This window comes from Schistocerca nitens, chromosome 11, assembly GCF_023898315.1.
Source record: "Schistocerca nitens isolate TAMUIC-IGC-003100 chromosome 11, iqSchNite1.1, whole genome shotgun sequence".
In the NCBI taxonomy this organism is placed as follows: Eukaryota; Metazoa; Arthropoda; class Insecta; order Orthoptera; family Acrididae; genus Schistocerca; species Schistocerca nitens.
The window spans coordinates 160,614,828-160,641,583 of NC_064624.1; the positions used below are offsets into that span (position 1 = coordinate 160,614,828).

At 42.8% G+C, this 26,756-nt stretch overlaps 1 protein-coding gene across 2 annotated transcripts in view; it reads left to right on the forward strand.

The window, feature by feature from the left end:
• LOC126213135 (exosome component 10) overlaps positions 1-26,756 on the forward strand; it is a 234,195-nt gene that overhangs the window by 68,822 nt on the left and 138,617 nt on the right. For both annotated transcript variants that reach the window (XM_049940753.1, XM_049940752.1), the window contains exons 5-8: positions 1,073-1,269; positions 5,350-5,539; positions 8,351-8,494; positions 17,361-17,551. In XM_049940753.1, coding sequence (XP_049796710.1) covers positions 1,073-1,269; positions 5,350-5,539; positions 8,351-8,494; positions 17,361-17,551 — 722 coding nt within the window. The remainder of the gene's footprint in view (positions 1-1,072; positions 1,270-5,349; positions 5,540-8,350; positions 8,495-17,360; positions 17,552-26,756) is intronic.

Here is a 26,756-nt window from a genome sequence, read left to right on the forward strand (position 1 = left end):
ATAACGTGACAGAAAGTCTAATGCAGAGGCCATTCTTTGAGTTTTGTGGTGGTCGGTAAGAATTTTGGGCACCCATCGTGCACAGAACTTACGGTAACCCAATCTTGCTGTCACTATCTCGTACAAGAGAGTCTTAAATCTGTGGAAAACCAGTAGTCAACTCCGACATTGAGAAACGTCGATTTTCACGAACTTTTGCATCAACTGTCTGAACGAGTTCGTCAGTCGCCAATGATGGTCTACCACTCCTCTCTTCATCATGAACGTTTTCTCGGCCACTTTTAAATAAACGTACCCATTCACGGACAACTCCTTCACTCGTAACTCTCGGTCCGTACACGGCACAAAGCTCACGATGAATAGCTGCTGCAGAATATCCTTTGGCTGTAAAAAACCTTATGACAGCACGCACTTCACATTTGGCGGGGTTTTCTATTGCAGCACACATTTCAAACTGCCAGAAAAACTAAACTAGCGCAGGTACGACGTTCACTCGACCACGGCTTGATGCCGACTGACCTGTTGAGTGCGTGAACGCACAGATGGCGTCGCTACTCCCCCCACAACCCGCACTGTGACCAATCTGAGGTTACTTTCTGAACTGCCCTCGTACATTTGGTGAGTGCTTTAAGGCAGAAGCTGTGGGACGGCCAGGACGATTGGAATTGTGGATCTTAGGAAGAAGATAAAAGGTGGGGGTGTGTAGTTTGGGTGGTGTAAGACGTTCTATAAACTGAGGTGTTAGTCCTTGTGAAGGGCCTGAGGTTTCAAGGAGGGACTGTAGGTCAGTTTGAATCACAGGGATGGGGTCCCGATGGCAGATGCTTTATGTGTAGGTGTCAGACAGCTGGTGCAGACCTTCACTTACATACTCCCGTCGATCGAGTACCACGGCGGCAGATTCATTGCTGTCGATAAATACGGGTCGGCTGTTATTATTCCGTGCCGGATCTACCTCGACCGTTGTTCGACAGAGAGAGATAGTGAGAGGTGTGTGCTGTCCGTGTCGTGTGCTGCGGTGCGCGTGCCACCCCTGTCCACTCTCACGCTCTGTCTCCTCTCTCGATTGCAGGCCAGCCCAGTGGCTACCGTTGTGGGCTCCGGGCAGACGGTGCGTCTGCTCACTGCGCGCAACATCGAGCGGCCGCAGGCCAAGTTCAAGGACAAGGTGGACAACTCGCCCGGCCCGTTTCAGCCGATCCTCAAATACAAGCCGAATGCGATAACGCCGTTCGCCATCACGCTGGAGGTCACCGACGAGGGTGAGAGGTGAGTGCGGTAGGGGCCACTCTGTGTCTCATATATATAGGGAGCATTCCAAGTGGGAAAAATATATCTAAAAACAAAGATGATGTAACTTACCAAACAAAAGCGTTGGTATGTTGATAGACACACAAACACACACACAAAATTCAAGCTTTCACAACCCACGGTTGCTCCATCAGGAAAGAGGGAAGGAGAGGGAAAGACGAAAGGATGTGGATTTTAAGGGAGAGGGTAAGGAGTCATTCCAATCCCAGGAGCGGAAAGACTTACCTTGGGGGGAAAAAAGGACAGGTATACACTCGCGCGCACACACACACATATCCATCCGCACATATACAGACACAAGCAGACATATGTAAAAGCATATGTCTGCTTGTGTCTGTCTATGTGCGGATGGATATGTGTGTGTGTGTGTGTGTGTGTGTGTGTGTGTGTGTGTGTGTGTGTGTGTGCGCGCGCGCACACGACACGTGTAAAAGCATATGTATGCTTGTGTCTGTATATGTGCAGATGAAGCAACCGCGGGTTCCGAAAGCTTGAATTTTGTGTGTTTGTGTTTGTTTGTGTGTCTATCAACATACCAACACTTTCGTTTGGTAAGTTACATCATATACACACACACAAAGATGATGTGACTTACCGAACGAAAGTGCTGGCAGGTCGATAGACAAGCAAACATACACATGAAATTCAAGCTTTCGCAACAAACTGTTGCTTCATCAGGAAAGAGGGAAGGAGAGGGAAAGACGAAAGGATGTGGGTTTTAAGGGAGAGGGTAAGGAGTCATTCCAATCCCGGGAGCAGAAAGACTTACCTTGGGGGGGGGGGGGGGGGGGGGGAGGACAGGTATACACTCGCGCGCGCACACACACACACACACACACACACACACACACACACACACATATCCATCCGCACATACACAGCAGTTACCAAACAGTTGTCACACAACTGCCATCGATATCTGTGCTGTTGCTCCGTCATATTGAAACCAACTGTCGGCAGAAAAATGGGGCAGTTGGTGCGCAACAAAACTTTCCATCGTGGCAACATACTGAACAGATGAGTTGTTCCCATGTCACTGTTCACCCATCATCATTTTCAAAAAAGTAGGTGCCTGTAACGCCACTCGATGACACGACTCACTGTACAGTAACCTTGCTGCTGTGCAATGGACGCTCTTGTATCTGACACGGATTTATCTGTAACCAACAACGAAAATTCTGTCTACTGACAAAACCACTCAGGTGAAAGTGAGCTTCATCTGACATCCACTTGTCGTTAGTGAAATTGTGAATTATACTTTCGCTGACAAATGTGTAGCATATTGTCTTCGCATTAGCAGATGGTTAAGTTGAAGTTGCTGAATGATCTGTGGCTTGTACAGATGGAACTTTAATGGGGGTAGGATGTCAAACGGGCCGGCTTGGAGCAGGAGAGGCACCACAGGACATTTTAATTTCCACTGTCTATACTTTTACAAGTAGATTTATAAAACTTTGTCAGCATGACCAGGAAGGATTGAGGATTCACACTCGTAGCAGCCGAAGTTCAAAAACATAACAAAATAATTTTTTTTACATGTGAAATTTCATCATTTTTTCACTTACTATTGGCTGCATTTGTTGCTATAGGTACATTTTTCTTCATAAGTAAGAGAGACTGTTCGATGAATTTTGCACAGCATACAAACCGTACTTACAGGTGTCTTAAACCCTAGAATCTATTTAATTTATGAAAAAATGAATGAACTGTTACATTTTAAACTTTATGTTTAGGAAAAAAATCAAATTTTGTAGTTAATTATCTCAATTTTTACCACAATTTTTAATAGATTTGGAAAATTCTAGAGTTTCATACATCTGTAAGTATGGTTTGTATGCTGTGCATAATTCATCAAAGAATCTCTCTTACTTGTGAAGAAAAAGGTACCTATAGCAACAAATGCAGCCGACAGTAAGTGAAAAAATGATTAAATTTCATATCTAAAAAAAATTATTTTGTTATGTTTTCGCACTTCCACTGCTGTGAGTGTGAATTCTGAATCCTTCCTGGTCATGCTGACAAAGTTTTATGAATTTATTTGTAAAAGTATAGACACTAGAAAATAAAATGTCCTGTGGTGACTCTCCTGCTCTTAAGTTGGCCCGTTTGACGTCCTACCGCCCTTAAATCCACTTTCAGTACTCGTCAAACTCTCAAGCGATACAACTGACGAACAGAACGCTGTGGGGTTTGTAGTTAAACAGTTCACACAGCCCCGTACAAGTAGTTTGGATCCTCTCTGCACATTGCGTCTTCAGTACTGAACACATCGCTTCAAAATTGCAGGGTGAGGCACCGGTTGCACGTGCTCAGGGAACACGACCGTTCCGTCCGGCGTCGAAATGACGCCGAAATTGTCGATTTGCGTCCTCTACACTTCCATTCTTGTTACAGGCTTTTACCACAGAGACAGTGTGCATGCCATTCTGTTGCTCCACATTTAGTGTTTACTAAATGGCAAGATAGTGTGAGCGGCATTCTATGTCTCATTCAGCACCACCTATCTCGATTGTTGCCACTACATGTTCCAAAATTTTCTGTGCTTTTGAGTCAACCCATCTTTATTTATCATGTCTGAAGGAAGTTGGATACACAAGTTAACTGAGAAAAACACACAAGTGTTACAAATATTAAACAACTACTTAACAGACATCAGCAGCATCGAGTACACTGACGACAGCTTTTGCAGAGCCTTCACGGTGCAGTAAGCCGGGTGTCAGCAGCTCTGCTGAGATATGTACTGCGGCAGAGTGGAGGATTTGTCCTGAGAAAAGTCCCCTACACTGTGGCAGAGCCACTTCTGTGGAGTATCCTTTCTTCCAGGAGTGCTCGTCTGGCTACGTACATCGGAGAGCTACTGTCGAGTTTGGAAAGTAGGTGGTGAGGTACTGCTCTGTAGGCAGGTCGGACGGGTCATGCCCTCGTATGTCGGTCGGTAAGAGGCGACGATTGGGGTCGGTGTTCCGACCCCACACGTAGTTTCGTATCTGTTATTGTTTGTTGTTGTTGTGGTCCTCAGTCCTCAGACTGGTTTGATGCAGCTCTCCGTGTTACGCTATCCTGTGCAAGCTTCTTCATCTCCCAGTACGTACTGCAGCCTACATCCTTCTGAATCTGCTTAGTGTATTCATCTCTTGGTCTCCCTCTACTACTTTTACCCTCCACACTGCCCTCCAATGCTAAATTTGTGATCCCTTGATGCCTTAGAATGTGTCCTACCAACCTGTCCCTTCTTCTTGTCAAGATGTACCACAAACACCTCTTCTCCCCTATTCTATTCAATACCTCCTCATTAGTTATGTCATCTACCCATCTAATCTTCAGCATTCTTCTGTAGCACCACATTTCGAAAGCTTCTATTCTCTTCTTGTCCAAACTAGTTATCGTCCACATTTCACTTCCATACATGGCTACACTCCATACAAATACTTTCAGAAACGTCTTCCTGACATTTAATACTATACTCGATGTTAACAAATTTCTCTTCTTCAGGAATGCTTTCCTTGCCATTGCCAGTCTACATTTTACATCCTCTCTACTTTGACCATCATCAGTTATTTTGCTCTCCAAATAGCAAAACTCCTTTACTACTTTAAGTGTCTCATTTCCTAATCTAATTCCTGCAGCTTCACCTGATTTAATTTGACTACGTTCCATTATCCTCGTTTTGCTTTTGTTGATGTTCATCTTACATCCTCCTTTCAAGACACTGTCCATTCCGTTCAACTGCTCTTCCAAGTCCTTTGCTGTCTCTGACAGAATTACAATGTCATTGGCGAACCTCAAAGTTTTTATTTCTTCTCCACGGATTTTAATACCTATTCCGAAATTTTCTTTTGTTTCCTTTACTGCTTGCTCAATATACAGATTGAATAGCATCGGGAAGAGGTTACAACCCTGTCTCACTCCCTTGCCAACCACTGCTTCCCTTTCATGCCCCTCGACTCTTATAAGAGTTTCATATTTGGCAGGCAGTTTGTAAGTCTTTGGCATTCAGTGCTTTCACGCAATAATTGGTGGCGGTGGCTCGTGCCGCAGATTCTGTCACCCGTACGAGTACGAGCTGGACCGCCTGCGTGTGCCGCCCCAGCAGCTGGAGCGTGTCCCCGCCCCCCGGCAGCCCCTCCCCCTGGACGATACGCCGCTCGTCGTGGTGGAGCACCCGCAGGATGTGCACATCATGCTCGAGGACCTGCGCCGATACACCGAAGTTGCCGTTGACCTTGAGGTACAGTAAGCTTTTTGTAAAAAATAGTCTGCATTTGAGAAAACTGAATATATAGATTTTAGAAACTTTCTCCTCATGTAACTTGTACTTCAGGTGTCATATTAAAGTAATTGCTCATAAATGAATCGAGAAATAAACATATTAAACAGTTCAGGATTGTGTAATTAATAATAGAAATTGTAAATGTGCAAATATTTTGTAATTTAAAATGTTTATAAAAAATAATTTTAATTGGATTGTTTGATGCAACAACAATGAAAATTTTACAATGAAATGAACACCCTAACTGCTTACAGGCAGTCAATGGGGACAGATGGAAATGTATGCCCCAACCGGGACTCGAACCCGGGATCTCCTGCTTACATGGCAGATGCTCTATCCATCTGAGCCACTGAGGACACAGAGGATAGCGCGACTGCAGGGATTTATCTCTGGCACGCCTCTCGCGAAACCCACATTCTTAGCATATTGTCCCGCACTACATTCGTAGTGCCCCCGCCCATTATACTCGTTACTCGCGCCGCGTTGCCAATTCCCGTAAAAGTTCGGGCACTGTGCATTCGCACAGAAGAAGAAGATGGTCAAGTGGCAGGTAAGCCTTAACTATATATATACCAAGATACCATCTTGGTATATATAATGAAAATTTTGTCTGATATAGTTGGGAGCTTGAGGACGTAGCATGATTTTTTTGTTTTTGAACTGTGTATCTACCATAAAATTGGCGAGAGGTAGAAATGGACCGTGCAGCTGTCTCGGGTACTGTAGCTGTTGAAGACCAAAGATCAAGATCGAAAATTTACGCAGCAAAAACCCAACAGAAATTGACAATGTATCATGTCAAGTTTGTGGCTGAGTTTACAGTAAACTATAGTATAGTTTCATATTAGGTGAAATCATTTTTGTGATGGTCTTATGAGCATAGATGATGACCTGAGACCCAGAAGGCCAAAAATGTCTACAGATGAATTGAGTGTGAAACTAGGGGCAGATGCTCTTGAAGAAGATCACAATGCAACTTTTGAGGAACTCTCTCAAGCCATGGGAATTCTCTCCAACAGCAGTACCCATATCCTGACAGATGATTTGAAGAAAAGAAAAATTTCTGCAAGATGAGCCGCGCACTGTCTAACTGCTAAAGAGAAGCAGAACTACCTGCACACTGCAACCTTGTTCAAACAATGATTTGACTGTGAAGGTCAGTGATTCTTGTGTCAAATTGTCACTATTGATGAAACATGGATTAGAGACTTGAACTGGAGTTGAAATCACAGTTCAATGAGCAGAGAGCTTCAGATTTTCCTCTCCAAAAAAATTTCAACGTTCTCAATTGAAATTCAAGCAAATGATGATTTTTTGCTCATGATCACCAAGGAATCATCATGACCGATAGAGTGAAAGAAGTGACACAGTGGTGTATTATCATAAATTCGTTTAAAACCTGCACAGAAAAATGCACGAAACCTGACTTCAATTGTTCGAGGCTGGGCCACTCATTTTCAGTGACAATGTCTGCCCACATATCGGCAATGGCACAGTGCAAGCACCGCGCGAATACGGATTGGAAGCGTTGCAGCATTTGCCGTACAGCCCAGACGTGAGTCCACCAGACTTCAACTTGTTCACAAAGTTAAAAACATATATGCATGGATATCGTTATCATTCAAACCATTCCACAGATGAACAGAAGCGGTGTCCTGAATGGAATAATAGAGCTTCTGAGATGTTGGGATTCAGTCATAAGAAGCAGGGAAACTATATTGAAGGAATGTAAAGAGATTTTTTAAAAATGTGAGAACTATTTATGAAATGTCCTTCAAATAAAATATGACATTTATGTACCAATAGTGTGAATGGTAATATTGTCTTATATGTGAAATTATTGATACTCACAGGTATCAGAGGGTTCATAATGTGTGTATTAGGCTTCGTACACCACAATGCTCTTCGCATTGCACTGCTAATTGGGGATTCTTCCTGCTCCTTTCACATCTGAAGAGCAAGAAAAATGACAGCTTTATCACCTCTCTGTGTGCTATAATTAGTCTACTGTAGTCCTCACAGTCCCTAGGAGCGATATGTCGAGGTCTATAGTATTGTCCTAGATTTGTCAGTTAAAGGCACTTCTCGAAACTTTGTAATAACTAGTTTTTTCCGCTACAGCTTGCATATGTATTCAAGTGTCTACCAGTTAAGTTTCTTCAGTATCTCTGTGACACTCTCCCGTGGGTCAAAAAATGTAAGACCATGAAATCCTCACTCTACAGCAGATTAAAACTGTCTGCCGGGCTGACTTCGACTCGGGACCTTTGCCTTTTGCCGGAAAATGCTCTGCCAACTGAGCTACCAGAGCACGACTCACAGCCCACGAAAGGCAAAGGTTCCGAGTTCGAGGCCCAGCCCCAGTCTGGCACACAGTTTCAATCTGCCATTCTCTGTATACATCCTATTTGGTATGGGTCCCACACGTTTGAGCAGTATTATAGAATGGGTGCCACGAGTGTTTAGTAAGCAGACTGGCTGCATTTCCTAGTATTCTGCTGCTGAAACCAAGTTTGCCACCTGCTTTGTGTACATCTGAGCATATGTTAATATTCCATTTCATATCCCCACGTGTTGTTACACGCAGATATGTGTACGAGTTGACTGATTCCAGCTGTGTAATATTATGGTGATTGGGTGATATATTTTTCATTTTTAACAGTGCACAGATTTAAATTTCTTAACATTAAAGCAAGTTGACAATCTCTGCACCAGTTTGAAATGTTAACAAGCTGTGATTTAATATCTTTCTCTCTGTCCATCCCACAGCACCACTCGTACCGCAGCTACCAGGGCCTGACGTGCCTGATGCAGCTGTCGACACGCGACACGGACTACATCGTCGACACTCTCGCCCTGCGCTCTGACCTGCAGTGCCTCAATGATGTCTTCACTGACCCCAAAGTCGTCAAGGTGAGTGCGGCCGGCACCGTCGTTGCCATCTTACTGTGCCGTAGAGTCTGAGGTAGTGGCACAATGGTACATAGCCTTTTGTGTGGATTGGGGGCTTGACCAACATTCTAAAGAACCTCAATGTCTGGTGGGCCATTTGTGCTTCTAACTTTATATTTTAAAGGTGTCACATAGAATATGTTATAATTTTGCATCTCTCTCTCTCTCTCTCTCTCTCTCTCTCTCTCTCTCTCTCTCTCTATCTCCCCCCCCCCCTTTCCCACTCCCCCTTTCATCTCTCTCTGTGACCGTCTGTATGGCCAGGCTAATCTCAGAAAGTGCTGTAGGATGCACAGATTCGCGATGAAAGTTTTTGTATATAATTTATGAATATTTTGTACAAATCGTCTGAATTGTGATGAATTAAAGTTAAATTGTGAAAATGATTCCCTTAGCACCTAGTGAGCAGCTGGCATAACTTGAGAGAGCATGAAGCCCAACCAAATGTGTGTAATGCATAGTGATCAAGCAGTAGAGCGTCTGGCTAGAACATTTAAGGTTGTGGGACTGAAACCAAGCAGGGTCACCTTTTTTCACTTTGTCTCTTAACCTAGCATTCACCTCTCAACAAAGTGAAGATTCACCAGAAATGAAATGTGGCTCGAATTCCACGTTAAACCGTGGCACTCCTTTTCTCGGTTGGATAACTGGTTAGGGATATGCAGGTCGCCTAAGTGACATCCAGTTGATTGCAGTTGTTTTGGAACAACCGCACAGTTAAAAAACATGCAAATCCAGAACCTGTGGTTTTCAATTCTTCATGCATTAAGTAAAATACAGCATGTGATGCAGCTTTGCTTCATTTGTATAAGGCGAAAGATGTTTTGTTTGGACATACTCAAATTGTATAGAAGGCTGGACAACAAACCTCCACTCGCCAGAAAGAGATTTAGGCTTCTGAAAGATCAGAAATATGTGGGCATGATGATCTTGAATGGAATTCAGAAACTTCTTGTGGATGAATACACAAGATTATCAAATTCTTCTACAAATGGTTCAGGGACCCACTTTGAAATATCACAGTTTCAGACTGCCAATTTCTGCTTTCAACAAGTGGCTGTGAGTTACTTAACTTTGAAGTGTTGTAAGAAACATGACCAATAACAAAATGATAACCACCACATCATGTGATGCGAGACTTGCAATTTGAAATACATATTTTTAAACATCAGTTTCCCTAAAATCGTTTCAGAACAACTGCATAATGAGAAAAATGTGATTCCATAATATGAGATGTTTTATTTTTTATGCTAAAGTAAAATGTTTCCGAAAAACTGTTGCTGCAACTTTGTTTTGTTTGCATACAGTACTTTTTTTCAGCAGCACAGTAGATGATGCAACTTTTAGCTTACTGCCTCCCTTGAATCAGACCTGCTTGTGGACACAATTCTTTGCACGGCAGGGTGAATAAGTCTGCCATAAAGTGTCTACGACAAAGAATTGTGGCAATGAGTCTCAACAATGCGTCACAGTGCGTACTAAGCTTCACAAGAGGAGTGCTATAAGATGTGCTAAACATGTGCATCATGCATGTTTTTTCTTATTTTTTCATTTATTTGTGTCACTTTAGCCATGCTCTTATCAGTTTAATAAGTCACAGCTGCAAAATACTAACGCGAATTCTTTACAGACGAATGGAAAAACTGGTAGAAGCCGACCTCGGGGAAGATCAGTTTGGATTCCGTAGAAATGTTGGAACACGTGAGGCAATACTGACCTTACGACTTATCTTGGAAGAAAGATTAAGAAAAGGCAAACCTACGTTTCTAGCATTTGTAGACTTAGAGAAAGCTTTTGACAATGTTGACTGGAATACTCTCTTTCAAATTCTGAAGGTGGCAGGGGTAAAATACAGGGAGCGAAAGGCTATTTACAATTTGTACAGAAACCAGATGGCAGTTATAAGAGTCGAGGGGCATGAAAGGGAAGCAGTCGTTGGGAAAGGAGTGAGACAGGGTTGTAGCCTCTCCCCGATGTTATTCAATCTGTATATTGAGCAAGCAGTAAAAGAAACAAAAGAAAAATTCGGAGTAGGTATTAAAATTCATGGAGAAGAAGTAAAAACTTTGAGGTTCGCCGATGACATTGTAATTCTGTCAGAGACAGCAAAGGACTTGGAAGAGCAGTTGAACGGAATGGACAGTGTCTTGAAAGGAGGATATAAGATGAACATCAACAAAAGCAAAACGAGGATAATGGAATGTAGTCAAATTAAGTCGGGTGATGCTGAGGGAATTAGATTAGGAAATGAGACACTTAAAGTAGTAAAGGAGTTTTGCTATTTAGGGAGTAAAATAACCGATGATGGTCGAAGTAGAGAGGATATAAAATGTAGACTGGCAATGGCAAGGAAAGCGTTTCTGAAGAAGAGGAATTTGTCAACATCGAGTATAGATTTAAGTGTCAGGAAGTCGTTTCTGAAAGTATTTGTATAGAGTGTAACCATGTATGGAAGTGAAACGTGAACGATAAATAGTTTGGACAAGAAGAGAATAGAAACTTTCAAAATGTGGTGCTACAGAAGAATGCTGAAGATAAGGTGGGTAGATGACGTAACTAATGAGGAGGTATTGAATAGGATTGGGGAGAAGAGAAGTTTGTGGCACAACTTGACTAGAAGAAGGGATCGGTTGGTAGGACATGTTTTGAGGCATCAAGGGATCACAAATTTAGCATTGGAGGGCAGCGTGGAGGGTAAAAATCGTAGAGGGAGACCAAGAGATGAATACACTAAGCAGATTCAGAAGGATGTAGGTTGCAGTAGGTACTGGGAGATGAAGAAGCTTGCACAGGATAGAGTAGCATGGAGAGCTGCATCAAACCAGTCTCAGGACTGAAGACCACAACAACAACAGCCATGCTCTGATACATATTGAATGATTGTAACGTGCATTGGCCACTATTGAAGCTGTCAGTGGCACAGAAAGGAGTTCAGTATTCAGCAACATAAATTTTTGAACATGTACTCAATAACATAAAGTTGCTGACAAGCAAAGAAGCCAGTGTTAAATCTAACCTAAAATCATTTTTCATTGACAACTCCTTCAATATGTCCAGTACTGGCTGGGTACCGTATTTACTCGAATGTAAGCCGCACTCGAATCTAAGCTGCACCTAAAAAATAAGACTCGAAATCAAGGAAAAAAAATTTACTCGAATCTAAGCCGCTCCTGAAATTTGAGACTCGAAATTCAAGGTGAGACAAAAGTTTTAGACCGCCCCTCCATTGTAACGTGAAACACAATTGAGGTTGAATGGATGAAGATACAGCTACAGTAGTTTGGTTCGAGTCGTAAGCTCAACAGTTAAGCTTTACCAAGTAGCCATTGCTGTGTGTCAGGCACTCCGTCCGTATTTATACGGGTACCCTTCCTTTTTCACGTGCTTCATCTGGTTTGAATCGATTGCTTATTTTGCTTTGATCTGATAAGTGCCATTCTCTTTGTTATAGGTGTTTACGTCTCTCTAAGCTGAAAATGCATTATTGTACTGTGTCGTGCATTGTTTGTCGCATTCTGATAACGAGTGTTTACGGCCTGTCGCCGCTCGCGGCGTGGCTTGCTTAGTGCGCACTACCGCCGCTTACAATAAAAAAAAGAGAGAAATTATCTCATTAGCGAAACAATGGCAAGAGACTGCTTTTTGTTGTTACTTACACTGCCGCTTTCTTTGATAATGATCAACAAGAACCAAATAATAGCTGCGTGTAATAGAAGATGTTCTGAACGAGAGTTTAGCGAAAATTTTTCTCCGTTAGAAAATCTTTGCAGACGCCTCTTTAGTACATTACAGTCTGCACAGAAATTAGTCATCTTAGATTTAAAAATTTAGGCAGTTGCCGTGCTTCATTTCTGACTGTATCACTATACAGCATAAGAATAATACGAATATAAACATGACATGATATGTATATTCTTCCGCGTCTTCTCGGTCTAGTTTCGTAGTTTATTAGGCAGACAGGATTTAAATGAGGTAGCAGCAAACACGAAAGAATACCTGGTATAATGTTTACATTCTTCTACCTGTTCTTTTAATTTATTTACTGACGCAGAGGTTTTGGTGCCAGTATTTATCTTTGTGCCTGCAAAGCATACCTGTGTTGCGCTACATATATTTGACAGCAGAAGTTAGTTGTGGCAACACCTACTAACATTTTTCAGAATGTCCGCTTACTTTCCACTCGATTCTAAGCCGCAGGTGGTTTTTTGGATTACAAAAACCGGAAAAAAAGTGCGGCTTAGATTCGAGTAAATACGGTAAGTCTTCCTCCTCTCGTTGGCACATACATGGATACCTTTCTGTTTCTAAAATAAAGCATGTCTACCCAATCATTACTCTGCTGTGAAGTAGACTACAGTACCAGTGTATCTGAACCACTAGTTGTGTGGAGTACCTATCCAAACATAAACAATGCAAGATTCAGCGAAACTGACGCTTTGAAGAGTGAAGATGGATACGATCGTGCGTACTGTGATGGCAGCTGTCATATTCAAATGAAATTCGAGATAAGGAACTCGCAGTTGTAACAGCCAGACTTTATCTATTCTTCGAGGCCTTCAGTACAGTGAGAACCACTCGGGTTCAGAGTTTATCATTTCTGGTTCCAGATCAGTGCTGAAACTGTTACGAAATGTACACAGTAGAAGATCCAGCCGTGCAATAGCAAATGACGTGATGAACCTGATGTGACATATTGCAAGTAGGAATCAGGAAATTACTTTGTGCTGCATGAAACCACATTGTGGTGTACACGTGTAGTGTAACAAGACGTGCGTCAAGCTCTGTTCCTCTATATGAAGATTTGTCCCACCAGCTGACGATGCTCGCAACGTTTAAGTAAAGTAGGGGGTTCAAATATCAACAGATCTACAGTGTGTACCGTATGTGTTCCTACACAGAGGACATACAAGAAAAGATGCAGCTGCTGTGCATGGAAGCTGGGAGAATGCTGACTACTTGCTGGGCATCTAGTATGCCAGGAGCCATGTACAGAATATTCAGGATTAGGACATTATTATAGAATCTCTTAGGAGCAAAACATATGATGGTTTTTAATGTAATGCAAGAAAGCTTTTGTGCACACTCATTTGAGTTCTCATGAAGGAAGGATGTATTAGTGTCATGTTAATGAACTGAATTGTAAATGCAGTTATAAAATAAAATATGTGTTCAGCCATTATTTGGTAACTTGGTATAAGTTGTTAGTCGGAAAGCTTCAGCAATTTCCTGCAGCAGAGAAGCTCCTTCGGAGAAATCTGCACAGGAGTGGCACAGCATAGCTGGTCCACAAAATTCTACACGGCAACCGGAATTACGTACAAGCCAGATTCCTTAAAAAAAGGTAATCGTGTAACAAAACATTGTGATGCACAGTACCGGATGCAAGTGAAACAGTACCGTGTGATACCCAGTTAAACTAAACCTACTAACATGACCGAAGCCCAAATGAATATTATTTTGCCGTACGTGGCAGTGAAATAGTACACTAGTTAACCAAAGCAGCCATCTATGACAGAGCGAGGGGACACGTGGAATTACCAGTCCCACAGCTTCTAAATGTTACTAAGTCACCAATCAAGACTGTGGAATGCAGTATTGCAAGAGACCTCCAAATATAAATGTAAAGATTATGCCAAAGTGAACACATAGTTGATTCCTAACTTCTGGCATGATGACTCGTGAACTCATTGAGGACCCTCACATTTGACCACAGCCTTTACAGAAAGCATCTGTATCGTATGAGTGTGGTCATGTTCCAGTTGTACATGTGGTAAAGAAGAGCATGTCAGTCACATCTTTTTTGGGTATACAAACAAGTACAATGCTACAAGCCACCTCCTACAATGTTGACATCAATTGCCCTTTGCAGACGTGTATCACAGTACTGCTCTGCTTGGAAGATTTGAGAATGTATCGCCATTTTGCTGGAAGAACAGGTCAACTTCTAATGCGATTTTACTGTAATTTTATGTTTATTATTATTTTTTTTCTTTGGGTGGTGGGGTGGGGGGAGCTAACTAACGTGACGCCTTTCATTTTGTTCAATATTGTCATATGGCTCTACTACATCAAGTGCCATTTGTCACAGTCACTTGGAGACAATGGTTGTAATGTAACATGACAACAGTGAAACAAATACTAACAAAGAGATAGAGGGGCTGGCCAGTACTTACCTCAGCTCAGTACAGCCGATAGACACACATAAAACAGAACTGAAAATTTAAGTTCCTAGCTTTCGGAACAAATGTTCCTTCATCGGGGAGGAGAGAGGGGAAAGAAAGGGAAGAAGGGAAAGGAGATTCAGTTACTCACAACCCAGGCTATGAAGCAACAGGGAAAGGAAAATAGGGAGGGTAGCAAGGATGGAGGCATGGTTGTCAGAGGGAAGCCAAAGATATTCTACTGTAAGTACTGTGCCAGCTTCAAACCAAAGAGGATGCATACAGAAGTAAAGAGATATATAGTATAAAGATAAACACAACTATGTAGGATGAAAAGATGCGTGAATGGCTAAAGAGGAAAGGGAAAGAGGAGAAGACTGAAGAGTGAATGGGAGTGAGGTTGTTTAACGTAGGTTCAGTCCAGGGGGATGGCGGTATGAAAGGATGTGTTGGAGTGCAAGTTCCCATCTCCGCAGTTCAGAGGGACTGGTGTTGGGTGGGAGAAGCCAAATGGCACGTATGGTGTAGCAGGTTCCTAGGTCCCTAGAATTATGCTGGAGGGCATGCTCCGCTACTGGGTATTGGGCATCTCCTAGGCGGACAGTTCGTCTGTGTCCGTTCATGCGCTCAGCCAGTTTAGTTGTTGTCATGCCGATGTAAAAGGCTGTGCAGTGCAGGCATGTCAGTTGATAATTGACATGTGTAGTTTCACACGTAGCCCTGCCTTGACTTGTGTATGTTTTGCCAGTAGCGGGGCTGGAGTAGGTGGTTGTGGGGGGATGCATGGGGCAGGTTTTGCAGCGGGGTCGGTTACAGGGGTAGGAACCGCTGGGTAGAGAAGGTAGTCTGGGAATATTGTAGGGTTTAACAAGGATGTTACGGAGGTTAGGGGGGCGACGAAAGGCAACTCTGGGTGGTGTGGGGAGAATTTTGTCAAGGGATGATCTCATTTCAGGGGTTGACTTGAGAAAGTCATATCCCTGGCGGAGTAATTTGTTGATGTTTTCGAGGCCAGGATAATATTGGGTGACAAGGGGGATGCTTCTGTGTGGTCTGGGGGTAGGAACGTTGTTGTTGGACGGGGAGGAATGTATTGCTCGGGAAATCTGTTTGTGGACAAGGTCTGCAGGATAGTTGCGGGAGAGGAAAGCGCTGGTCAGGTTATTGGTGTAATTGTTGAGGGATTCGTCACTGGAGCAGATACGTTTGCCACGAATACCTAGGCTGTAGGGAAGGGAGCGTTTGATGTGGAAAGGATGGCAGCTATCAAAGTGAAGGTACTGTTGTTTGTTTGTGGGTTTGATATGGACAGAGGTGTGGATGTGAGCTTCAACAAGATGAAGGTCAACATCCAGGAAGGTGGCTTGGGTTTTGGAGAAGGACCAGGTGAAATTCAGATTCGAAAAGGAGTTGAGGTTATGGAGGAAATTAAGGAGTGTTTCTTCACCATGAGTCCAGACCACAAAGATGTCATCTATAAACCTATACCAGGCCAGGGGAAGCAGCTGTTGGGTCTTCAGGAAAGCCTCCTCCATGCGGCCCATGAAGAGGCTGGCATAATTCTAGGGACCTAGGAACCTGCTACACTGTACGTGCCATTTGGCTTCTCCCACCCAACACCAGTCCCTCTGAACTGCGGAGATGGGAACTTGCACTCCAACACATCCTTTCATCCCGCCATCCCCCTGGACTGAACCTACGTTAAACAACCTCACTCCCATTCACTCTTCAGTCTTCTCCTCTTTCCCTTTCCTCTTTAGCCATTCACGCATCTTTTCATCCTACATAGTTGTGTTTATCTTTATACTATATATCTCTTTACTTCTGTATGCATCCTCTTTGGTTTGAAGTTGGCACAGTACTTACAGTAGAATATCTTTGGCTTCCCTCTGACAACCATGCCTCCATCCTTGCTACCCTCCCTATTTTCCTTTCCCTGTTGCTTCATAACCTGGGTTGTGAGTAACTGAATCTCCTTTCCCTTCTTCCCTTTCTTTCCCCTCTCTCCTCCCCGATGAAGGAACATTTGTTCCGAAAGCTAGGAACTTAAATTTTCAGTTCTGTTTTATGTGTATCTATCGGCTGTACTGAGCTGAGGTAAGTACTGGCCAGCCCCTCTATCTCTTTGTTAGTATTTGTTTCACATCTTTATATGAGATTTTCCATTAATCATTTACGTGACAACAGTGATTCATTTTTGCCATTTGCATCATTTGTGTGTGCGATGTGTGTATATTACATGGCACAGTGTACTAAACTCTTGCAAAACTGCACAGAAAAGTGATAAGACCATTACTACCAAAGCAAGCAAACCCAAACAGGCAGTTTGTAAATGTGCCCAGAAGGGATTACTACTGCAGCCCTACAGTGTATGCAGACAGATGTGAAGCAACCCCCACCCCCCTCCCCTTCTCCACTCACACCCATCCCCGGTGTTCGACTGTCGGTCACTTTATTTTGATTGAGATATACACAACTACAAGTCCTGACTGACTGTGTTCTCAGTGGGTAGGTGGCTGGGTGCAGTAAGGGGACAAGATAGGATAAGGTGTGTGTGTGTGTGTGTGTGTGTGTGTGTGTGTGTGTGTGTGTGTGTGTGTGTCCTTTGCACTCTGCGCATCACTCTCCTGCAGACTGTGGGTTTATATTTGTGATTTTTGCGGCAGGTGCTGCACGGGGCGGACAGCGACGTGGAGTGGCTGCAGCGTGACCTGGGCCTCTACCTGGTGAACCTGTTCGACACGCACCAGGCGGCGCGTGTGCTGGGGCTGGCCCACCTGTCGCTCGCCTTCGTGCTGAAGCACTACTGCCACGTCACCGCCGACAAGCGCTACCAACTGGCCGACTGGAGGATCCGGTAAAGCGAGCGCACGATATCTGGCGCCATCTTAGGTGCTACTGACACTTGAAGCCGGCTGTGGGAGAGGCAGGTGCTAGACCGCCATTTGTAACCAGATTATGCCCATAACGTGTATTGTAACAGCTGCGACATAATAACAACAGGGGCACACGTCGGTGTCGGGCACAGTAGAGAATTGTCGGACCGTTTGTGTGAAGGTGACTTGTGTGAAATAGGCACTTCATTAAGCCACAGAATGTTCTGTGTTGAGGATTTATGAATAGCTCACATCTGTGAGCATTCTTCATCTACCGTATTTACTTGAATCTAAGCCGCACTTTTTTTCCGGTTTTTGTAATCCAAAAAACCGTCTGCGGCTTAGAATCGAGTGCAAAGCAAGCGGAAGTTCTGAAAAATGTTGGTAGGTGCCGCCACAACTAACTTCTGCCGTCAAATATATGTAGTGCAACACAGGTATGCTTTGCAGGCACAAAGATAAATACTGGCGCCAAAACCTCTGCATCTTTTTAAAAAAAAAAAAAAAAAGGTAGAAGACGAGCTTTTTTTTCTCCGCCCCGAGTTTTGACCACTGCATTTTCATACATTATCCAACAAAGTAAATACAAATTCCGTATTGTTCATCTTCGAATGTAGCAGAATTTCAATGTACTACGAAAATCCGACTGGCAAGACTGTTAGGGATGTTTGTCAATATGGCCAACTCTACGTTCGGAGTTTTTTCCTACCTCTGAGAAGAGATGGTTGCTAATAGAAACCTGATGAAATGTGAATCACATGCAGTATTCTCTTCACCATAAGAATAATACGAATATAAACATTTTGCCATGTATTCTTTCGTGTTTGCTGCTATCTCATTTAAATCCTGTCTGCGTAATAAACTACGAAACTAGAGTGAGACAACAGAAAACGCGGAAGAATATACGTATCGTGTCATGTTTATATTCGTATTATTCTTATGCCTAATAGTGATACAGTCAGAAATGAAGCAAGGCAACTGACTAGATTTTAAATGTAAGATGACTAATTTCTGTGCAGAATTTGATGTACTAAAGAAGCGGCCGCAAAGATTTTCAAACGGAGAAAAATTTTCGCTAAATTCTCATTCAGAAAATGTTCTATCATACGCAGTCTATTATTTGGTTCTTGTTGATCATTATCAAAGAAAGCAGCAGTGTAAGTAACAACAAATAGCAGTCTCTTGCCATTGTTTCGCTAATGAGACGATTCCTCTTTTTTTTAAGCGGCGGTAGCACGCACAAAAGCAAGTCATGCCGCGAGCGGTGACAGGCCGTAAAAACGCACTATCAAAATGCGACAAACAATGCATGACACAGTACAGTAATGCATTTTCAGCTTAGAGTGACAAACACCTATAACAAAGAAAACGGCACTTATCGGATCAAAGCAAAATAAGCAATTGATTCAAACCAGACGAAGCACGTGAAAAAGGAATGGTACCCGTATAAATACGGACGGAGTGCCTGACGCATAGCAATGGCTACCTGGTAAAGCTTAACTGCTAAGCTTACGACTCGAACCAAACTACTGTAGCTGTATCGTCTTTCATTCGACCTAAATTGTGTCTCATATTACAATGGACCAACTTTGTTTCGATTTGGATGTGCAGCCTAAAACTTTTCTCTCCCCTCGAATTTCGAGTCTCAAATTTCAGGTGCGGCTTAGATTCGGGAAATTTTTTTTTCCTTTATTTCGAGTCTCATTTTTCAGGTGCGGCTTAGATTCGAGTAAATACGGTATGTCTTCAGCCACACATTGCAAACCACTGTGAAATGTGGTGCAAAGTGCACGTCTCATTGTACCAGTTATTAAGATCTCTTCCTATTCCATTCACGTACGGAGCGTCAGGAAAATGAGTGCATCAGTGCTTCTGTACGTGTTGTAATTACTATATCTTGACCTCGTGATCCCTATGTGAGTGATATGTAGGCGGTTGGATGTTGCTAGAGTCGTCATATATAGCCGGTTCTTGAAACTTTCTAATTAAGCTTTCAAGGAACACTTTATGTCTTCAAGTATCTGTGTGGTCCCTGTATACATTCAATATCCCCTGTTATTCCTATTTGGTATGGGAGTGACACACTTGAGCAGCATTCTAGGATGTAGACATAGACTAATTGCATTTCCATAGTATTCTAACAATAAATAGAAGTCTGCCACCAACTGTAGCTGCAACTGAGCCCGTGTGAGCATTTAGTTTTGTGTGCCTACAAGGTTTAACACCATGGTACTTGAATAATTTAATCAGTTCCATCTGTGACCCATTGAAATTGTTGTCATAAGATGCTATGCTTTATCGTTTTTTGAAATGCAAAATTTAACATTTCTGAATGTATCAAGCAAGTTGCCAATCCGTCTATCACTTTAAAGTCTTGTCAAATTCTGACTAAATATTTGTGCAACTTTTTTTCAGACAGTACTTCATTACAGGCAACTGCATCGTCTGTAAAAAGTCTGACGTTATTGTCTGCAAGGCCGTTAAAATACAACAAGATCAGCAGGAGTCCTGATACACTTCCCTAGGGTACACCCAAGATCATTTCTACATGTGTTGACGTTTCTCCATCAGAGATAAAATTTTGTGTCCTTTGTAACAAAAAACCTTCAATACAGTCACAAATTTTGCCTAATCACCCATATGACAGTGTTAGTAATAATTTTTCAGCCATTCAACTAATTGTTCCATAATGAATGGAAAAATATGAAACTACTCACTGTGATGCAAATTGCCAGTGCAACTGAGTCAGAAAAATAAATAAAGAAATAATAAAATTGAACACAGTTACAGATGCTTTTTCTGCCACAATGTTGAAATTCCAGTACAGAGTTAATTTCACTGTAATGACGAGATTTACATATATTCAGCTCCCCTCGAGTTCACACTGGCTAGAGAAGTGTTGTGTAAGTAGATAAGTATCGGTTCGCAAATAACTTTGGTTGTACTGTGAAGTCACTGCATGAGATCTTTGTTTAGCCCGTGTTTCTTCACCAGTTATTTTTTACAGCAGGAAGGAGAGTCTGGAACTCATTGAATAGCCTGAATCACTTACAACATCCAGACGATGCAGAATGCAAGTCTACTCACCCATACAGAGAGGACAGTGCCAAGGGTTCAACCTTGTGGGGCACGACTTCGAAACACTCGAGGGTAGAGATCAGCTGCCACACCGAGTGAAGTGTTGCAATGCCATTTTTGGACTCTGGTCGGTTGGAGTCTGAGTCAAAACCCAGACATTCCAAGAAAGATTCAGGAAAGTACTGACAAGGGAACCTCCTCATCACACCCCTCTCAGATTTAGTTATAAGTTGGCACAGTGGATAGGCCTTGAAAAACTGAACCCAGATCGATCGAGAAAACAGGAAGAAGTTGTGTGGAACTATGAAAAAAATAAGCAAAATATACAAACTGAATAGTCCATCTGCAGTATAAGCAACGTCAAGGACAGTGTGCGCTCAGGAGCACCGTGGTCCTGTGGTTAGCGTGACCAACTGCGGAACTGGAGGTTCTTGGTTCAGGTCTTTTCTGGAGTGAAAATTTTACTTTCTTTATTTTTGCAAAGTAATGATCTGTCCGTTCGTTCATTGACGTCTCTGTTCACTGTAACAAGTTTAGTGTCTGTGTTTTGCGACCGCATCGCAAAACCGCGCGATTAGTAGACGAAAGGACGTGCCTCTCCAATGGGAACCGAAAACATTTGATCGCAAGGTCATAGGTCAACCGATTCCTCCACAGGAAAACACGTCTGATATATTCTATACGACACGGCTGACGGCATGTGCATCACATGACAGGAATATGTTGTCGACCCACCTAACTTGTACACTTGCGAATGGGTAAAAAGATTCTTCTACCTTGCCCGATTTAGGTTTTCTTGTGGATGTGATGATCACTCCCAAAAAAGTGATGAAAACATAAGAGTTTGTCACATAAACTGCAACAAATGAATGCAACAGTTTCACAGTCGCACAGTTTTCCCTGTATTCTGTCAAAAACCGAGCGAGGTGGCGCAGTGGTTAGCACACTGGACTCGCATTCGGGAGGACGACGGTTCAATCCCGTCTCCAGCCATCCTGATTTAGGTTTTCCGTGATTTCCCTAAATCGTTTCAGGCAAATGCCGGGATGGTTCCTTTGAAAGGGCACGGCCGATTTCCTTCCCAATCCTTCCCTAACCCGAGCTTGCGCTCCGTCTCTAATGACCTCGTTGTCGACGGGACGTTAAACACTACCCACCACCTATTCTGTCAAAACATGTTTTTAACGTTTTCAAATTTTTCCGTGTGTGGACCGCCAAATCCTTGATAAGTCCAAGCAAATCTGAACATCTACTGGAATTTTGGAGTGCGAAGTTGATTTTGTGTGAGTGGCTGAACTTTGATAACTGTCTGAAAACAAAAAATTAAAATTTTCACTCAAGGGAAGACTTGAACCAAGGACCTCTCGATCCGCAGCTGCTCACGCTAACCACGGGACCACGGCGCTCCTAAGCGCTGATTATCCTTGATGTTGCCTATCTTGCAGATGGACTACTCAGTTTGTATATTTTGCTTAATTTTTCATAGTTCCACAAAACTTCTTCCTGTTTTCTCGATTGATCTGTATTCAGTTTTTCAAGGCCTATCCACTGTGCCAACTTATAACTAAATGTGAGGGGGCTGCGATGGGGAGGTTCCCTTGTGAGAATTACAATTTTCTGTGTCTGGGAAATGAACACAGAATTCCCCCCTCTCTGAACTCAGCCTTTCTGAGAGCAGAGGCCTCTTCTGTGCATTCATTCCCGAATTGCTGCAGCGAGCCTGTGAACGTGTCTCGAAACTCTACAGATTTCCTCCTGTAAAAATAACAACACTTTCACACCGTGACACAGCTAATCTTGGTCAGATCGAGGTTGTGTAGGTGGCATATGAGAGTGGTTTCCCACTGCCCAGTTCTCCTTTGTGTGGGCTGGCATCTGGAACCGGTGTCCGTCATCTCCACAGAACTGCCCCACTTCACTCATGAATCTCCTCTTTCATTATTTGAGGCATGGCCTTATTTCTGTACATTTTGGGGCCTTTTCCTTGTATACCAGGTGTGGCTAGAAAAAAACTGGACTAGTACTGGTGAAACAATAAAACGAATGCAATAAGGCTGAAAGTCGCGTGGCCTGTCACGTGACTCTCGCTCCGCCTACTGCTCGAGTTTCATCTGCCTCCTGCACTCAGTCTGCCCGTGGCGTCTGTTTTAAGTAGTTGACGTTTTGTCTGTGCGTCGGAAAATGTTGAGTGTACAGAAAGAACAGCGTGTTAACATCAAATTTTGTTTCAAACTAGGAAAATCTGCAAGTGAAACGTTTGTAATGTTACAACAAGTGTACGGCGATGATTGTTTATCGCGAACACAAGTGTTTGAGTGGTTTAAACGATTTAAAGATGGCCGCGAAGACACCAGTGATGACACTCGCACTGGCAGACCATTGTCAGCAAAAACTGATGCAAACATTGAAAAAATCGGTAAACTTGTTCGACAAGATCGCCGTTTAACAATCGGAGCAGTGTCTGAGTTAACAGGAGTTGACAAGGAAAGTGTTAGGCAGATTCTTCACGAAAGTTTCAACATGAACAAAGTGTGTTCAAAAATGGTTCCAAAGTGTCTCACAATTGAACAGAAGGAACGCCGAAGAATGATTTGTTCTGACATCCTGGAAAACATTGAAAGTGATGCCACCTTCTTACAAAATGTTATTACTTGCGACGAATCGTGGTTTTTTACTTACGATCCCAAAACTAAACGCCAATCGATGCATTGGAAAACTCCTGGTTCTCCACGACAAAAAAAAAAGCACGAATGTCAAAATCGAAATTCGAGGCAATGATGATTGTTTTTTTTTTTTTTTTGACATCAAAGGGATTGTGCACATTGATTGGGTACCAGAGGGACAAACAGTGAATCAGCATTACTACATTAGCGTCCTGGCTACCCTACGTGAGCGAGTACGGAGAAAACGGAACGATTTGTGGAGAAAAAAGTCATGGATCCTTCACCAAGACAATGCCCCAGCTCAGTGCGTTGTCAGTGAAGACGTTTTTGGCAAAACACAACATTCCCATCTTAGATCATCCACCCTACTCACCTGATTTGGCCCCCTGTGACTTTTTTCTTTTCCCTAAAGTCAAGTCAGCTTTGAAAGGAACTAGATTTGAGACTGTCGAAGCAGTAAAAGAAAAAGCGACGGAAGTAACGTATGGACTTACCGAAAATGATCTGCAGCATTGCTATGAACAGTGAAAAATTCGTATGGAGCGGTGTAGAGACCGAGGAGGAGAGTACATTGAAGGAGATAACATGAAATTGTAAATAATTGTAAATAAATGTTTTTTCCAGCATCAGTCCGGTTTTTTTCTAGCCGCACCTCGTATGTGTCACTGCTGTCCCAACCACAATATTTCGGACAGCCGGAGGATGGATTTTTTGTGCCAGTGTCGGCGTCGTGCTGAAATCGCGTCGTGTACTGACTCGTCAAAATATGTGATGTTCTTCTCGGAACTGGCAGATGCTCGTCAAACTGGAGCCGTGAAGGGAAGTGCAAAAGCCATTGAGCGTGATGCATTTGCCTTCTTTGCAGGTGCTTTTCTGGAGTCTGTTTTTCTTCCGAAGAGGATGTGGCCGTTTCCTTCTCCTCCCTTATCCTTTTGCTCTGTTCCAGACTGCCTCATCATTGATGGCTCATTAAAGCCTACTCTTCATTTAGGCTGCAGATTTGCTCAGAAATTTCTCTTCTAAGTGACTGCAGTACCTGTGAGTCTGTGCTGTATAGAACAGTCAACTGTAAGGGGTAGTGGAGTTGCACACTGAGACATTGACTGTAGTGGTCTTAGCAGCTGTCAGATTAGGCTGCCAGAGTTCACACTTCCATCTCTCAATTTTGAGTGCGATGTGAGTGTTGCAGGTTATTGATTCGATATGACTTCATCTTTCCAATGGTGGTGCTAATGAAGTTGATGTACGCCTCCTAAATCTTGGGACATCGGAAACCTGAGAAGCTCCATTTCATTTGGTGAGCTGCTGTTTGTCTGGTAGTGGTGGTGACTTCTCAAGCTGACAGAGCGATGATTTAAGAAACTTTAGACTCGTCACACCCCACAGCTCATACCTACCTATTCTGGTGACAAAGAAAGCTACCAAATACTTCTCTCTGAGGGAGATTTCAAATGTTCCACTATTTCTTGTCTCAATGTGGCAAGACTTTATAAATACCCTGGCAGTCCAAAAACTTTAACGACTGGATTAATAAAAAATATGGAAAGTTAAGATGACGGTTTTAATGCTCGAGGTGTTCTATGTGCGTCCCCTCCTCTGTAGTACAATGCACAGGACATATGTACAATTGTGTGAAAATTTCAGAGAAGACCTTCCTAGGTATTTTGTTCCACTCGGCCCTTATATTGGCTCAGATGTCAATTATATTGTCAAAGCATTGATACTTGTTTTAAATTTCTGCATTTTTTCTGTTTATGATAGCTTTGTATGATAACTCCAAATCTTGTCACCCGTGATGATTTTTTTCAGAAAAGAATTGTCCTCATTTTTAATTTTGGTTGTGGTTTGGAAGGTCACCACTTGTCGTTTTTGCTCAGGATTCAGAGTGTGTGGGACAAACTTTACGCACTCTTTACTCCCCTTCAGAATACTCTGGCGAATGTCTTGTTCACTCAGTTTTGATATGTGACTCCGTTGCAATGTGTGACACAACAGTGTTGGCACACTATGGCGTAACGGCCACTGCTTAACACTTCCTGTTCAAAACCAGCTCTTAGAAAGCATATCTGTTATTTACAGTTCTCAGGTATAGCTGCTACCATATTGGGGGTCTCAGTGTCACTCGTACTCCAGGAATGAAATAAGTTTTGGATCTTTTTGAACAGATGGTTACATACATTGTAGCTAAATGACCGTACAGATATTTATAGGAAATATCCCAAAATTTTATACCTCATCCGCCGCAGAAAAGAAAGTAATTTATGTAACGCTGTGTAAAGGTACCACTACAATTTCTGAAAGTCACACTTCACTTTTCAAGAAATAAAAGTGAATTTAGAAAAATACCACTTGTTGCAGTATCAAAACAGTGATATTTTGGCGGTTATGCATCATTCCTGTATATCCACCCTTTCCCTGGCTGCCCCCTCTGTGCCGTGCCACCTGTCAGCTGCTGCCTCGTTTACCCCCCCCCCCCCCCCCCCACCCCCACCCCCCCAATCTGCTTCTGGAATTTTGTAATCATTGTCCTCTGTGTGTTGTGCCACAGTGTGCAAATCCATAAACAAAGAAATACTCGAAGCCACTCTCTGTGGCTGACCGTGTTTTCTTTTTGAGAATTGGAAAACTCTACCTCACTTTTCCGAAATGGCATTTGGTTACAACACACTTTTTTCTGACAGGTGTGTTGTAAGCTGCTTATTCTGCAGCTGTAAGGTTCTTGTGAGGAGTTCTAAACATTGAGGTGAGTGCGTAATGACACCATTTCTGTGGAGGCGCACACTTTTCGCAGCCACAGCTCGGCACATGTTAGCATTCTTCTGTATCGTTGAATCGTGTAGTGAACCGGACTCATTTACAGTAACACTAGTTGACCCGGCTGCTGCATTTGAGTACCTTGAGTGCTAAGGCTGGCAAGTCCTCCTTCGTTTGTCTGTGTAAACACATATGGATGCTGTTTAAATTAGCACGTGTACAACCAACAGCAGTGTTAACGTAACTGAAAAAATTAAGAATTAAGCGCTCACATGCCGACGGTTATGTACGAATATAATTATTTGTATAATTTCACATTTGCTACTGTAATTTTTCACTTATTCTGTAGTCCTGACTTGGCGTCCAGTTCCCTAGGTTAAAAGAACATTTGGCTGGAAAGCGATTCAGCTCCGACGACGAGGTGAAAGAAGAGGTTCATAACTTTCTGAACAGTATGGCGGTGAGGTGGTATGACATGGGCATACAAAAGCTACCACAGCATCTATAAAAATGCGTCGACAGAAATGGTGATTGTGTCGAAAAATAGCTAAATTTTCAAGCTTTAAACTGATGCAAACCGTTGTAGAAATAAACAGGTCTATGTACTTATAAAAAAATAGGAGACCTTACTTTTGGGATTACCCTCGTAGTTAGCAGTGCTCGGAAATCTTCAGTTCTTCTAAGGCTTCTA